This window comes from Anolis sagrei, chromosome 1, assembly GCF_037176765.1.
Source record: "Anolis sagrei isolate rAnoSag1 chromosome 1, rAnoSag1.mat, whole genome shotgun sequence".
Lineage (NCBI taxonomy): Eukaryota > Metazoa > Chordata > Lepidosauria > Squamata > Dactyloidae > Anolis > Anolis sagrei.
The window spans coordinates 163,505,787-163,523,082 of record NC_090021.1 but is presented as its reverse complement, the minus strand read 5'-3'; the positions used below and the strand labels follow the sequence as shown (position 1 = coordinate 163,523,082).

The 17,296-nt window shown below is 39.8% G+C and overlaps 1 protein-coding gene across 2 annotated transcripts in view; it reads right to left on the bottom strand.

Moving 5' to 3' along the window:
• The window catches only part of MLPH (melanophilin), a 108,266-nt gene extending 92,762 nt beyond the window's left edge, over positions 1-15,504 (bottom strand). The window contains exons 1-2 of one of the 2 annotated variants that reach the window (XR_010910148.1): positions 15,221-15,504; positions 2,659-2,786 (exon numbers count right to left, since the gene is read on the bottom strand). Coding sequence is in view for 1 of the 2 variants with exons in the window: in XM_067469969.1 (XP_067326070.1) it covers positions 2,659-2,768 (110 nt within the window). In the remaining variant the exon portion in view is untranslated. The remainder of the gene's footprint in view (positions 1-2,658; positions 2,787-15,220) is intronic. The other variant, XM_067469969.1, reaches the window with a different exon arrangement.
• Positions 15,505-17,296: the final 1,792 nt, after the last annotated feature.

Genomic DNA, 17,296 nt, shown 5'->3' with positions numbered 1-17,296 from the left:
CAGTGATTGATTTGTTTTCCAAGCAGGCCCATTTTGTCCCCCTTAAACGTTTGCCTATCCATGGCTGGATTGGCTCGACTGTTTTATGACATGTGTTCAGACTGCATGGGTGCCCAGAGCGCATATATTGAATAGGGGCCCTCAATTTACAGCTAAAATACTAGAACTTCTGGAAATGTCTTATACTAAAACTGGAATTATCCAAACAAATGACAATTTCTGCAACTTACATAATTAAAAATAGTATCCCCGAATAAATGCATAAAGACTACTTGTAAAGTAGGCATTTCAAATAAAAAGGTACAAAAGTTCCGCCGATAGCTCTATCCAAAGGGCAACATAGATTCTGCATGATCTACTGGTTCTTGTGCTATAAGATGTGTGGAAGGAAGCCATTTTTAAATCACAATATTTTTCTCTTGCACTACTAAATGTAGCTAACAGGTGTTAAATTCTATTATTTTTATTTATTTATTTATTTATTTATTATTCGAACTTATATGTCGTCACTCCCCTGGGGTTCGGAGCGGCTTACAAAAACAGGCTATAATCGAACACATATTATTATCTTTCCAATTTTTTTTACTGTTTATAGTTTAATTTGCCTATTTTGTTTTGTGTTGTTTATTTTTGTTATTAATTTTTTATTTATTCTTATATATTTGTATATATTATATATTTATTTACTCATGTTGTGAGCTATCCCAAGTCCTCTTGGGGAGATGGTATAGGATAGAAATAAAGATTTTTTTCCTATTATTATTATTATTAGAAAGCTAAAAGAACAATACACAAATGCAGTAAATGTTGATACATAAACTCATCAAGCATATTTTGTAAGGAAAGGAACATGCAAGTAGATGGGCTTAGAATTATTGAAACAGATGTTTAAGGATGGATATATTGAATCAACTTCAATTTTTATTTTCACTATTTTTTAGGGACAGATGAGACCGTATAAAAATGAAGAGGTATGAGCACACAACGGCTTCTGGTCATTTTGTCTCCAAAATTGTGCTTGAAATGTGACACCATCATTGATTCATAGCAATATGAAAATTCTGCTATCTTTTCATGGCATTGTTCTCTCTACCCTAACATCATTGCTGTTGGTATCTTTCAACACCAATAGGGCATTCTTCTTCCTAAATCAAATCTGTTTGTTGCCACACTTCCCTTGATTTCATCCCATGCCTTTTATTAATTATCCATCAACATGTTAACCAAGTCCTTTCCTTCTGCACTGCCTCCAACCGAAAGCAACAACAAATAATAAACAAAAAGAACACTACTACTGGGAGGTTTTTCAAATATGGGGTCTATATGGGGCTAAAGAGTAGAAGGATACAATCCTTCTCAGTTCTGTTAGATATCGTCATTCTGTCAAAATGATGCCATCACTGGACAATATCTGAAGTGTCCATATAACTAGAGATTCTGAAACTGGAAAACATTGAGACATCTCAGCTAGGATCTTCCTCGTTCAATTCCAATTCCTTTCCCAAATCTTATTGGGATAAAGTTAACCAGCACTCCCAAAAGCAGAAATGGAGATATCTAGTCTCATGCTATCAAAAACTGATGCAAAAATCGCCAACTTTTTAGTTATAAGAGTAAAAAACCAAGAAAATGATGTTTGCATAGCTGTATTTTCCACTATATTAATTCTTGAAGAAGTCAAAGACCAAATTTATGAATCTATCATTGTATACAAAATGGAGACATATCAATCTGCAGTAATTCACAATGACATTTCTAGAACCTTGTGCTCCAATCCTACTTTTCTGGGCTTCTTTCCCCATACACTGCAACTACTTGTGTTGTAAAAGACGTTTGATTATTCAAATTCATTTACACTTCAATAAAACTGCCTTTTTATAATTTGAGCTATTTCCATGATGATATAATTTAGACTACCATATATAGTCCATGTATAAGTGGAGGGCAAATTTGGGGGCCAAAATTATCAATTGTGTTAAAATGCATAGATAATTTGAGGGCCATTTCAAAGGAGAAAATGCCAACGCACCTCGGGGTCAGTTGGCTTTGGCCACCAGGCATTCAAGAAAGTCAGAAGTGAAACCATGACAGACAGAGAGAAAAGGGTCAGTGTCTATTTTAGGTTCCCCTAGAATGGACTAAGCTCTCTCCTTTCAGCACTCTATTTAGAGAAGAGAATCATTCCTTTTTGACCTCATTTTTTGGGTCAAATTCTGACTAAAATGACTGGACTTATACAGTAGTATGTACAGCCCACATTCTTTCTTAATCTTTGGGGAGAATGAAAGGAAGGTCTGTGATTTTCCAAGTTCGCTTAGCTCAAACAATATCTAAATGACTTGCCAGAAGACCTCCAACAGTTAAATTTTAAAATATCTGAAAACCTATCTATTCTGGCAAGCCTAGTTAGCCAGTTTTAATGATGAATTTTAAACTCTTGTCTTGTGTTCTAACCTTTGTTCTGTGTCTTTCGATACATATTTTGTAGAAATACGTTTTAATATGTGCATTTTACATTATGATTATGTGTTTTTACCTATTTTGTAACCCGCCTTGAGCCATGAGGAGAGGTGGGTAAGAAATATCATCATCATCATCATCATCATCATCATCATCATCATTATTATTAAACCATATCTCCATGCTTCAGTCACTCACTCTAAACGTTCTTCTTCCTTTTTGCGCAGATTGATGTCCCGTTGAATCACTTCCCAAACATGTTTGGCCTCTTCATCGGTCAACTTGGAAAGATCTAGTTTCCTTCCCATTTTTAAAAAGATGAATACCTGAAAGTCAAGAAGAGAAATAAGGCAATTGGTGTGAAACAATTCTTAATTGAAAGTAGTCATCCATTTGGCAGTACTAGATTTATCTTTGCCCGGAAGGTTTTTCAGTATTTGAATATATCCTGTAGAAGAACTGAGTAAAAAAAAAATGGGTTTGCAAACAGTAACAAAAATTAAATATTTAGGCATATGGTTAACCCCCCCCCTCCCCAAATAGTCAACTTTTAGCTAATGACCACTAATTCAGCCTAGGGATTGTGGAAGAACATTAGTAATTCCAAATCGGTCTCCCGACATGGTAAATTGGCGTACTCAGGATGGCGGTCCCTCCGGACTGAAGGTGGTGCTGCTGAATGCCAGATCTCTCAATGGAAAAACAGCTTTCATCCAGGATTTAATATGGCGTGCATTACAGAGACCTGGTTGGATGAAGCTGGAGATGTAAATTTGACCCAGTTCTGCCCACCAGGCTTCTCCGTACAGCACCAACCAAGATCCGGAGGGCAGGGAGGCGGGGTTGTAGTGGTCTATAGGGATTCCATCTCCCTGACCAGGAGCCCCATCCCGCAGTCAACCATCTTTTTGTCTAGAGTCCCTTGCCCCCGATTTCCTTTCTTCACCTTTATTTTATTTATTTATTTATTTAGAGCTTTTATAACCCGGTCTTCTCGACCTCCGAAGAGGGACTCAGGCCAGCTAACAGCAGGAAATTCATACACAAGTAGGATAAAACATAATAGCACCGTAATACATTAATACATAAAATACATTAAAATACAGATCATACAATTACAAAAAGCCAGGTCGTCAAAGTAAAATCACAAATTCATCACCATCCGCCGCTGTGGTCAGCAGTTATTAATAAAATAGATTTGGAAAAAGAAAAGAATGTATCCTGTATCAGAATGTTTTATGAGAGGGTCATTGTCATTCATTATAGTAGGAACTCCGTAACCATGCATATGTCATTTGCTCAGAATAAGCAGATTTTTTTCCTTCTTTTAACAAGTGACAGTGAAAACCTCTCTGTTCTTCTAGGTCAGTGGTTCCCAAACTTAGGTCATCTGAGTGTTTTGGATGACAGTTCCTAGAAGCCCCAACCAGCCAGTCAACAATCAAGAAATTTGAAACCTGAAGTTCAGAACATTTGGAGACCTTAAGTTTGAGAACAATGGTTCTAGACAATGTTTAAAACAGAGCAGTAGACATGTACTGGAAATAATGAAGTTTTAGTAGTATGCAATGGCATAATCAGTCCTGAGTGTTGTCACTATGTATGTCTATGTGTTTTATCATAATTTCTGATACACGTTCATCATGGGCACACATATTCTTTTGGGGAATTCACTGTCTTCAGTATTTAGATCAGCTTTGATGTGAAATGGCTTAATTTCTTTCCTGTTTTACCTACATAAATGGACAATAGCATAAGCACTTATCCAAACACACAGTCGTTTAAAACAGAGATGAGAACATATACCCCTTGAGGTGTTTTTGGTCTACAGCTCCATATTGGCTATACTGGTAAGTGCTCCTGGGAGCTGTAGGACAAAAACATATCAGGACCCACAGGTTTCCTACTTTGTTTAAAAAGAAGGAAAAACAAGAGTGGAAGATGCCCCCTCCCCAATTTACCTAGTGGATTACTATGGTTGAGTGGAGGTTCAAACCCTGGTACTCAAGATGTAGTCCAATGGTGAAAACATCTTGGCTTTCCTAACACCTAATAAAACTGCACCATTGAGAGCTATGCACATAGTCAAAGGTTTTAAGCATTGAAGCCGAAAACGTCTTGGAATGAGGATAACTAAAAAAACCTGCTTTCTCCCCTCTGTACTGGCCTGCGATCCCTTTGATACGTCTTCCTCTGAATACCTCTGAACAGTACTGAGAGTGTTTTTGGCACTGACATCTAGGTAATAAAAGGGCCTGGTTCCATCCTTATGATCTTCTCAAATGTCCTTTTACTCATCTGACCTTTAAAAAAAATTTCTAGTGTGAGTCATATGTATTTTAGCTGCACTCAAACATTTAATTATTTTAATGTTTCATGCTGCATCTTTTACAGCAGAAAAACAATAACTGCTTTATTTGCTGAATTCTATAAGAATCTGGTTTTTTGATTACTACACAGGCTTAAAACTGTGCAGGATTTTCCCCTAGAAGTAAAAAAAAGCCTGGATATTTCTTCAACAGGAAGTTCACTAGTAAAATAAACTACACGAGGATGCCAAAGAAGAGGCAAAGGGATTTGCCAAGACAGTCTGCTGATGTCAAAATCAGTCCAACTCTGCTCAGTGCAGTTTATGCAAAAATCTTACTTTTTTCCAAAAGAAGAACAGGAGGGAAAAAGTCACGATGGGTTAAGACCGTGTTGGGACACTGAAATATATGAAAGAAAAGCCCCTTAATGTGCTCAAATCAAAATTGTTATCAACAAACAAAAACATAGTTTCATTTAAACTGAGCCCAATTATAGTAGGTTCATGTATTACATAAGGCACATGTCAAAAGCAGGCCGAACGCAGGGCCATCATAACATTTTATGTGGCCCTCCAGATGCTGGACTAAACTCCTGTATTGCTCATAATTAGACATCATGATGGGAGCTGTCGTACAGTAACATAGCTAGATGATGCAGTTTGTTCTGTTTAGTAAGGATAATGGAGTTTGGATTTAGATACAAGACTTTTGGATATGGTATCTTGACTTTAAAATGCCCTTTAACCTTTAACAAAAGCCACAGGTACTTTTGGGTAGCAAATCCCCATTATCTCCAGTCTTCTTGGCAGATGATCAAAAGTGATGGGAGTTATTGTTCAATAACATCTGGGGACACAAATTGGGGGAAGCACTATGTAAATATATTATAGTTGGCCCTCTGTATCCACAGATTCAACACTCTTAAAAGGTAACCATGGGGCTGATGTGGCACTTGATGAAAATGAGTTTGATACCCCTGATATAGGAGATCCCATCTGGGACCATGCACATATGATTTTCACATAATATCTGGAAACCTTCCTCCTGGCTGGCATTGCACTGAAAGTATCCAATCCCTCACTTCCTGCTCACTTGCTGCCCCACAGATGAAAGAACAACTGAAGGGAAGATTCACACATTGGGGCACAGTCTGCCAATGCCGAAGTCCCTGGGTGCTGAATCTGATGGGAAGCCCAACTGTGCAGAGCCATACATCTGTCTCTGCCAAGAAAGGAGTCCATAAGGTTCTTGTAGGTTTTTTCGGGCTATAGGGCCATGTTCTAGAGGCATTTCTCCTGAACATGGCCCTATAGCCCGAAAAAACCTACAAGAACCTAGTGATTCCAGCCATGAAAGCCTTCGACAATACAAGGAGTCCATACATTGCTTCTGTTTGCTGAGAAAGGAATGGGTTTTTTTCCTCATTGGACATAAATGCTTCTGTCTATTGACAAAAGAGTCTATTTCCTTTCTCAGTATGCAAAAGCACAGTCAGATTACATGGATCCACCTTTCTTGGCAAAAGGACATGAATAACACCCATCAGATTTGGCACCCGGGGGGGGGGGTTGCTTTCAAGAGACCATAGTGGGCAGCCTGGACCCCAAAAGCCTTGCCTTTTTCCACAGAGTGGGTCTTTATGTATATGTAAAACTGCGAAACACAAACTTGTGTGATATTTAGGGCAACTGTATTGGATAAGAAGTGATTTCATCCCTCTTTTCTTGAATATAATATAAACAATGCAAAAAAAAACATATTTATTTTTCCACTGTAATCAAACATAATGTTTTTCTTACTAACAAAGGGAAACAAATGGTTTTTGTTTTAGAAGGAAGAAAGGAAGATGAGTGGGTTTAGAAAATGTAGATATTATGTCACATAATAGAACACAAACAGTATTATATTGTTATCCAGCTTTTCCTCCCTTGTTATTTATGAAGTCAAACTTTGGGCTATCCTTAAATCTGCATCTTATTTGGATGTGTCACGCTTAAGAATATATGTGTAATCTCCTCTCACATGAAAAACTCAAGACTCTGAATCAATTTGAGAGTTTTAGGTATAATAACCCCAATGGGGTGAACAGAAGTTATTTTTGACTCACCATTCAACAAGTGTTTACTTTATGTCTGTGTGTTGGTTTGTTTTGTTTTCTGTGTTTATACTGTATGTTCTTTGTGTTGTCATTTGTAGGGGTTTATTGTTGTACTATAGTAGTGTTAGTTAGAAATCAGTAGATTTTTTTCAAAGTATGACTCTACAATTTGTTTGCCTATTTTGTTAAAGCTGTATTATAGTTTTTCTTTTCTTTCAATAAAAATTAGTATTAAAAACATCAGGGAGTGTCTACTCTGATTAGAGAAGCCTGGATGCTCTAAAGATCCCATATGATCTTAAAAACTAAAAAGGATCAGTTCTGATTAGTACCTGGATAAGAGACCACCAAGTAATACGAGGTGCTGAAGAGGTTGTATTCAGAAGAAGAAACTGGAAGGACCACCTAAGGATTCCTTGCCTAAGAAAAGCCTATGAAATGAATGGAGTTGCGATAAGTCATCAAGCGACTTGAAATTGTATACACATTGTCAAACATTCTCGTCAGAACTATCACTAGGGACCTCATCACATGAGGGGATGGAAAGTGGAGCACTGTGTGGGACAGTATAGCAAACCGTCTTACGCTGTTCCCTCCGGTCGAGGTCCATCTTCTGCCATCCCGCATCTTTTCTCCATAGAGGTCTGTCTTTCCCCCGATTTGTGACAAAAGGCACTCTGGATTCTGTTTCTCTACACTACTGAAACGAAGCCCCACAGAGTGCTGCCAGAAGTTGCCTTGCGTCATGTGACGGACTCTGTGGGACTCCTGTTTTGGCAACATAGAGGAACAGGGAGAAGATGCAGAAAAGACTGCATCTGATAAGGTTGTAGGAGATCTATATGACCTCAAACATATTATACAATTTCTCTTCCCACTCCTTATTATTGACCATGCTGATTGATGCTTCTGGGAGACATAACCAGATATATGCACCATCCCAGGAAGAAAAACAGCCTCATCCCTTCTCACACACAAACTCAAACATATATATACACACAGGCTAGCACTGTCAAGGTTTTCTTCCCATCCCTAATTCGTTCCATACTTTACTCCATCATACTTTATATTGATGGTCCTTAAACAGAGGTTGGGTGGTAATCATTAGGGTTTTCTATCTCACCTGGTCATGCTCAGCATTATTTTTTAAATTTTAATTATTACATTTGGCCCAGCCATAGGTTTTTAAACGTCGTTGTGTTATTGTTAATGTTTATTGCTTATTTTTATCATGAGTTATTTATTGTTTTGTATTACTGTTGTTATTGTTTTTACTGATGTACTGTGGGCTTGGCCTCATGTAAGCCGCACCAAATCCCTTGGGGAGATGGTAGCGGGTATAAATAAAGATTATTATTATTATTATTATTATTATTATTATTTTAGCATTGTATTTCTGCCTAACAGTGGATTGGACTTGAGAGGCCTTGTAGTTCCTTACAGCTTTATGATTCTATGATACTATTAAAATATGGTCCCCTTTCTTTATAGTTCCCAACCTATGCTTATCCAGGTGTTTGGGTCTTCAACTCTCAAGAGCACCACTCAGCTTGGCCAATTATCTGGTATTCTGAGAACTAAAACCCAAAACACTTGAAGGATCAAATGCTGTAACTATTGTTAGTGACAGAGTTTCTTTCACTAAAAAGAAAAGCACTCCCTTGAAATATTCAATGCTTTCTTTTCCCATAAGAAAGCAAAATGAGGACTTGCACTTGAAGGAAGCATTTTTGTATTTGCAAGTATGGCATTTACAGTGAAATAAAACAAAGCACATGTTCTTTCCCCTCCTTGAATCGCCAGAATGGAGCTGTAAGAGAAGGATTCTCTGAAGCAGGCCTGCACAATCTGTGGCCCTCCAGGAGTTCGGGACTCTAATTCCCAGAAGCCTTAGCCAGCTTGTCTAATGGCCAGGAATTCTGGGAGCTGAAGTCCAAAACACCCGGAGGGATCTAGGTTGTGCAGGCCTGCCCCTGGAAGCATGAATGAAAACTAAAAACTAAACCAGCAACAATGTCTCAGCACCTTCCGCAGACTCACCTACCATCAGCCCACATAAAGAATGTCAGCTCATGAGGCAAGTGCCTCGTTGTCTTTATGAGTCCAGGAGGGATCAGAAGACTTTTAAAGAGTTTTTGGACTGGGCCTTTCTTTGCCTCTTTTTTTTGGGGGGGGGGGGGGGGGCAGAGACCTTCTACCCATGAAGATATTTCTGTAATATTAATATTGATTACAACCAATTAGTAAAACCTAGCAAGGTATAGCACTTTTTGTGTTGGACTATCACCCTGGATAACAAGTTTTGAATCCCAGTGCTTGGCTGTGGAAACTCTCTGGGTGATCCTGGCCAAGTCACACACTTTCGGCCTCTGGTGGAAGCAAAAGCAAGGCGCCTCTGAACAAATCTTGCCAAGAAGACCATCTCTGATGGTCTTCCACAAAAGAGTAAAAACTTGGTTATTTGCGCAGGCGTTCGAATGAGTGGTGCAAAGACTGGTAATGACATAGGAACGGAACAATGGACAATGAACCTGGATCATGTTTTTAGTGATGAGATGCTTGGGAATGGTTACTATAGAGATTATGTATTAATTGTGTGTTAGATTAGGTTATTAACTGTTTTACATTGATGTTGAATTTTTGCTGTGTTTTGTATCTTGTGAACCGCTGTGAGTCACCTTCGGGCTGAGAACAGCGGTATAGAAGTAAAGTAAAGTAAAGTAAGTAAATAAATAAATAAAACCCAGTGATAGAAGCCTCAGGGCTTCCGATATAACAAATGTTTAATTACAAAACAAATTTTCAATTACACATGGTAGACAAAAGAAGCGCTCAAGTAACATTGTTCCCAGGACCTAGATGGAGATTCTTCATTCTTCTGTAAATATCCTTTAACTCCTCTTTCCTTCTTGTCATAACACAATCACACATCTTGCAGAGTTTTCAGTGTGAGACTCTGCTTAGACATTTTTCAAAACTGAACTCTCCTGTCAACTATAGGGTAAGAAACCAATGGAGCATCAACTTTTGCCAACTGGTTCGAAAATAGTTTTGCACCAGTGAGCCCAAACAGTACATCAATACATTTTCACAACAAAGAGACTTATGAAAGACCTGTATGGTTGCCAAACCAATTATCCCCAAACAAATATATAGCAGGAATTCTCCCTCCTATCTTCTGGTGTGCATTTTCTATGAATGAAATGAAAATGAAAAAGTAAACATTGGACTTCTCCCGTTATCCACCACAAGGTAAGAATACTGAGGATTCTTACATTCTTACTGAGGAACTAAATAAGCAAATCTAACATGTAACTTTAATATATCCATCTTTTAAAATCTACAAAATTCCACAAAATACATGCATTTATGAAGACATTAAGGATAAATTGAATCACTTTTCATGGTAACACTGGATATTTGAAGTATTCTTATTGAACATATATTTTCCTACTGAATCAAACTGGCTAAGCCATAGAAATCCTTTTAATGGAATTTTACAACTTCACAAGAAGAACATTCAGCCAACACCCAAGAAGAAAACCCTTTTAGAAGAAGGAAAATGAATTCGGCATGACTATCAGCTGATTTCCTGCCCATTTTTTTCTCCAGTTAAAAAGCAAGCCTGCAGTTATAGAGGCCATAACATTGGGATCAGATAATTTTTATCTAACAAAATGTTTTTTTTAATCTGAGTATGTCTGCTTTATATGAGTAAAGGTGCCTGATCAGCCCCATTCAGACTACTATATTCAAGTACTGTACATGCTATTTGAAAATCAACTTATCTATGTTGAAAATCAACTTATATTCAGATCAATGTATATACTGGATCTTAACTCTTATCAAAAAAGGGAAACATTCCCTTCTCTGAGCAGAGTGGCAAAAGGCAAAAGCTTAGTAAATCCTGGGAAAACCTAACAGCACGAATTACCTCTACTGTCCGCTGTAACTCCACTTCTAGGTGGGGAAATGGTCACCTAGATGTCCCTTCCCCTTTCCACAGAAAGGGGCTGGTCCCTTCCCCTTTCCACAGGATAACCCTCAAATTAATCATGGGTCATACTTAAATCCAAATTGTTCACGCCCTTGACTTATACACAAGGTTGACTTACACATGGTGTATATATAGTAAACTTCCCAACCAGAAACACTCCTCTGACCATGCCAAATGGGGTGGGAGGCAGTTGAAGTCTAACACACTGAAATGAGACCAAGTTATGGTGTGTTGAAACATTTTACCAGTTTAATTTGGGCTCTAAGTCTTCTTATGTGAAAAAGTCACGAATACTTGCTAAACATGGACAGTTGGAGGGAGAGGGCAGGCATTCACTAGTTTGCATATTTTAGGAAATAATCAGAATACGGAAATAAAAGTGTAAGGTAGCTATTGAATATATTGATTTGTTCAACACTTGCAATTTCTTCAATGGTATGGGAAGTTAATTTCACATATTCAAGACATTAGTGAACTGTGACATCTACTATCCTCCGTTCGTTAGGTTACTTAGGGTTGATTGGAATTGTAGCACATTGCTTGGCTTCCCCCACGCTACAATTCCCCCACGCTACAATATCCAATTAATATATAAGAACTGGGGGCTTGCCATTTACTAATTCCTGCACAACACCTTGATTCGTGGAGTGAGTCAATGGGAAAGATAACATTTTGGCAGGGGTCTTGCACCCTTTATCCCAAGCAAATGAGGAGGTCTGACTGTTGTTGCATTTATATCCTACTTGTCCTTCAATGGCTTTAATGTGGTGCAGATGGGAAGGCCATCCTACCCTCACAACAAAAACTCTGTACGTCATGCTGAAAAATGAGTGACTATCCTGATGTCAACCAATAGGTTTTGGTGGCTCTATGGGGAACCTGAAATTGGGTCTTCCAAATCCTAGTTCCATACTCCATAATGTTTGTTTGCTTGTACATTACCTTACTCATCCACCTTACCCAGGGTTTTAAAATCCTATCTGTTGTACATGGCCCTGCCAACTCGGCTCAATTTTTTGTTATTTATGTTATATTCTGCGTTTATTTTGTATTATTTTCTTTTGATATATGTTATGGCATTTTATCTGATGTGTTATTGTATGATTGTAGGTTTGTATTCAATTCATTTTGCCTTGTTGTAATTGTTGGGCTTGACCTCATGTTAACCCCCTGAGTCACCTTGGGAAGATGGTGGCAGGGTATAAATTATTATTATTATTATTATTACTATTATTATTATTATTTTGACACAAAAACACAGAATGTCACAGCAAATGAGATCTATATGCTGGATTTTGTATCAGTAAATTATTATTATTATTATTATTATTATTATTGTCACCTATTGAGTTCATGAGAGAATCAGTAGACATTTCTTGAGCCGTTGCTTGACTTCCTCTACACTACAGTGTAGTACATCCAATTAGTGTGTAAGAATTGCTTCATGAGTAATTCTAGTGAAGCTCTTGAATATGTGAACATGGTAAGCCAGAGCTTTCACTACCTATCCTGTCCTCATAATGTAAACTTTGTGAGGTTGAAAAACAGGGAATGCCTGCACCTTGGTATTGACAGAAGAAAGATTCATCTGCCTCTGGCCACATGAAGCATCAGGCATAACCCCACATAGAAGGCATAACATCAGGCATAACCCCACATAGAAGGAGACCAACACACAGACAAAACATATAGAAGGGCTGCACAAGGGGCTCAAAGTACACAACAACCCTACATTTTGCTTCCAGTTTAGAATCATGCAAGAAGTATGGGGGGGGGGGGGTTGAAAATGACAAGTGCCTATGGACAAATGAGTAGCATATAGTCGAAGCCTTGTGTGCACTAAGAGTTCCACTCATATTGGGAGTCTTTTTCTAAGGGAACTCCAACCCTAGCAAAAAAAATTCCTCTATATATCTAAATATGATTTCTGTTTTTAAATGGCAGAGGTTAAATAGAAGAAAGACAGTGAAAAACTAAGTTATTGTTTGAAAGCTGCGTTTTGAACCTTAAAACTACCTGACTAGGTACATTAGTTCAAGTGATAACCTGGATTTCTCACATTCAAACCCAGTATTTCAGGCTGCCATGGCTCAATGCTACGGGATCCTGGCATTTGTAGTTTGGTGAAGCACAGCAATCTTTGACATATAAAGTGGCATCAAAGTGCATTAATTCTACAGTATAGAGGCATGCTTAGTCACTGCCTTCACATAGTTAAGTAAGAACAAGACTCTTGTGCTTGATAGGTAATATAAGTTTGATATTTAAATGATGATAAATTACATATTATAATATAGATAGGTTTGCTTAGCCTACAGAAGCCCCAAGAATGCCTCAGAACATCGGATGATTAGTTTTAAAACCATTCAAGTAAATTCAAGTCCTTTCTGGATTGACAATCTTACGTCTGATTTTGACAAGCAAGAGTTAGTTGGCAGAAGATGGACTGAGCGACATATTGCTTATAGATTATTTTCCTTGTCCTTAGGCTCTAAATATATCTGAAAAAGTTGCCTATCTTCTAAGATGGGCCTTCTGTAGGATTTCATAGAGTGCTACCAAAATTGATGCTGCTCACATGGAGCTGAAAACTAAGGCCCCTTCTACACTGTTTTATAATCCAGATTAACTGCTTTGAACTGGATTATATGAGTCTTCACTGCCATATAATCCAGTTCAAGGCACATAATCTGGATTTTATATGGCAGCGTAGAAGGGGCCGAACTCCTCAGTCTGATCAGTTGTCAACAAGTACAGACAAAAATATATCGACTGTTTTAAACACATCTGTGACTTTCTAATTTCACAAAGCCCCACCAACACTGCGATTTGAAACTGCTTTATATAGTCTGTGTAGATCAGGGATCCTCAAACTTTTCAAATAGGGGGCCAGGTCACAGTCCATCAAACTGTTGGATGGCGGGATTATAATTTGAAAAAAATATGAACGAATTCCTATGCATACTGCCCATATCTTATTTGTAGGGCAAATAAAACACTTTAAAACAATACAATAATTAAAATGAAGAACAATTTTAACAAATATAAAATTATTAGTATTTCAATGGGAAGTGTGGGCTCCTTTTGGCTGATGAGATAGGATTGTTGTTGTTGTTATGTGCTTTCAAGTCGTTTCAGACTTAGGTTGATCCTGAGCGAGGGCCAGGTAAATGAGCTTGGAGGGCCGTATTCGGCCCCCGGGCCTTAGTTTGAGGACCCCTGGTGTAGATGGTGCCAAATACTTTCTTTCCAGGAATGCAATTTGAGAATGGAATTATGTGAACAACCCTGGGGTTTATCAAGCAGTAAGAAATCAGTAGTAGTATTCCAGACAGTAATACGTTAGAGCAGGGGTCCTCAAACTTTTTTAACAGAGGGCCAGGTCACAGTTCCTCAATCTGTTGGAGGGCCGGATTATAATTTGAAAAAAAAAATTAATTCCTATGCACACTGCACATATCTTATTTGTAGTGCAAAAAACACTTTAAAACAATACAATAATTAAAATGCAGAACAATTTTAACAAATATAAACTTATTAAAATTTCAATGGGAAGTGTGTGCCCACTTTTGGCTGAAGAGATAGGATTGTTGTTGTTGTTGTTGTTGTGTGCTTTCAAGTCGTTTCAGACTTAGGTTGACCCTGAGCGAGGGCCGGGTAAATGACCTTGGGGGGCCACATCCGGCCCCTGGGCCTTAGTTTGAGGACCCCTGGTGTAGATGGTGCCAAATACTTTCTTTCCAGGAATGCAATTTGAGAAGGGAATTATGTGAACAACCCTGGGGTTTATCAAGCAATAAGAAATCAGTAGTAGTATTCCAGACAGTAATACGTTAGAGTGAGTGAGTTCACATTATAAAGGAATGGAACTAAGGCTGGATCCACACTGACATATAATGCAATTTGAACTATAGTTCCAAACTGCATTATTCAACAGTGTAGATCTAGCCTATCCTTCATGTCTATCCTTCTTTTTCACCTGATCCCTGTCCTCCAGGAACAGTCATCTCCATTCATGTCTATCCGTTATTTGAAAACAAAAATATGTCCTCAAATGTACCAATGCGAAAAGACCTTTCGAAGCCTGTCACATGCAAAGCCGTGCCTGTGCAATTGCTTCAGAAAGGTGACAGGCAACCCCCTCCCCTATCCTTGTGGATAGGAAGGAGGCAGGAGTGAAATGCCTCCTTCCTATCCACAAGGCACCCCCTCCCCTTGGGATGACTTCAGCCAGGCCACCTGGATGGCTACCTGGATTGCCCTCCACATCCCAAGCACCTCTGGGCACCCTCCCTTGTGCCAGCTTGCCCTTTAACGCTCTCACACACCAACCAACCAGGCAGAAGCACTTGTTACCTTTGGCCGAGCGTAGGCTGGCTGGCTGGCTGGGAGCTGCTGCTCAGGGCTGCCTCTCTTTCTCGGTGGGACTCCTGTCCTAGAGGGTGCTGCTGTAAATATGTCTTTGTCACATGCTTTCAATGCTGGGCTCCCATCCTCTCTCTCCTTTAGCCTAAGGGGAGCCAGAACAAACCACCTAATCGGTACACAGAGATCACATGGCCCGATTAGGGCTTGTCTCAGAGTTAACTTCCTGGGGAGTTTTCCTGCAGCAGCAACAGAAGCAACAGAAGCAAAAGCAGCAAAGGAAGAGCAATGCTGCCTGGCTACTCCTAAAGCCCCCTTCCCAGCAGTCACCCAGGACCACTCTTCTTCCCAGAAGAAAGAAGTCTTTTGTCAAGCTTGCAAAGGCAATTTGTGTCATGGAAAGGAGGCAGTTGGTTTGTGTGCACAGGAAAAGCAGACTTGCTGCTGTTCTTTTCTAATTAGAAGGATAACTTGAAAGACTGGCATGGCAAGCGGGGAATTGTGGAGTTGGAAGAGACCCCCAGGGTTATGCAGTCCAATCCCATTCCGACATGCAGGAATGCACAATCAAAGCACCCCTGACAGATGGCCATGAAACCACTGCTTTAACCCCAACCCCCCAGATTGAACTATTGGTCATCATAGCCCAGTATAGTTTATTTTGGTTAGAAGTGACTCTTTAGGATTTGATGTTGTTGAGCATTTCATAGAATCATAGAGTTGGAAGAGACCTCATGGGCCAGGCCCGTAGCCAGGATTTCGATTGAGGGGGGTGAGTTTCTTTCAGGGGGGTTTCGGGGGGGCTGAGTTTCGGGGGGGGGGGCTGAGTCTGAGTGAAAGGGTCTACCCTAGCAAACCTTTTGTATCATTACTCCAATACCCCCATGCATATGAGACATATTGAGCATGGTGATCAGATCATGATATGAATAAACATAATAGTTTAAATAATGCACCACTAAGGCCTTTTCGCGCACCACCATGAGAATTTCGGGGGGGGGTGAAGCCCCTCAAGCCCCCCCCCCCCCGGCTACATACCTGTCATGGGCCATCCAGTCCATCCCCCTGCCAAGAAGCAGGAATATTGCATTCAAATCACCCCTGACAGATGGCCATCCAGCCTCTGTTTAAAAGCTTCCAAAGAAGGAGCCTCCATCACACTCCGGGGCAGAGAGTTCCACTGCTGAACGGCTCTCACAGTCAGGAAGTTCTTCCTCGTGTTCAGATGGAATCTCCTCTCTTGTAGTTTGAAGCCATTGTTCCACGTCCTAGTCTCCAAGGAAGCAGAAAACAAGCTTGCTCCCTCCTCCCTGTGGCTTCTTCTCACATATTTATACATGGCTATCATATCTCCTCTCAGCCTTCTCTTCTTCAGGCTAAACATGCCCAGCTCCTTAAGCCACTTCTCGTAGGGCTTGTTCTCCAGACCCTTGGAATCATAGAATCAAAGAGTTGGAAGAGGCCTCATGGGCCATCCAGTCCAACCCCCTGCCAAGAAGCAGGAATATTGCATTCAAATCACCCCTGACAGATGGCCATCCAGCCTCTGTTTAAAAGCTTCCAAAGAAGGAGCCTCCACCACACTCCGGGGCAGAGAGTTCCACTGCTGAACGGCTCTCACAGTCGGGAAGTTCTTCCTCATGTTCAGATGGAATCTCCTTTCTTGTAGTTTGAAGCCATTGTTCCGCGTCCTAGTCTCCAAGGAAGCAGAAAACAAGTTTGCTCCCTACTCCCTGTGGCTTCCTCTCACATATTTATACATGGCTATCATATCTCCTCTCAGCCTTCTCTTCTTCAGGCTATACATGCCCAGCTCTTTAAGCCACTTCTCATAGGGCTTGTTCTCCAGACCCTTAGAATCGTAGAATTATAGAATCAAAGAGTTGGAAGAGGCCTCATGGGCCATCCAGTCCAACCCCCTGCCAAGAAGCAGGAATATTGCATTCAAATCACCCCTGACAGATGGCCATCCAGCCTCTGTTTAAAAGCTTCCAAAGAAGAAGCCTCCACCACACTCCGGGGCAGAGAGTTCCACTGCTGAACGGCTCTCACAGTCAGGAAGTTCTT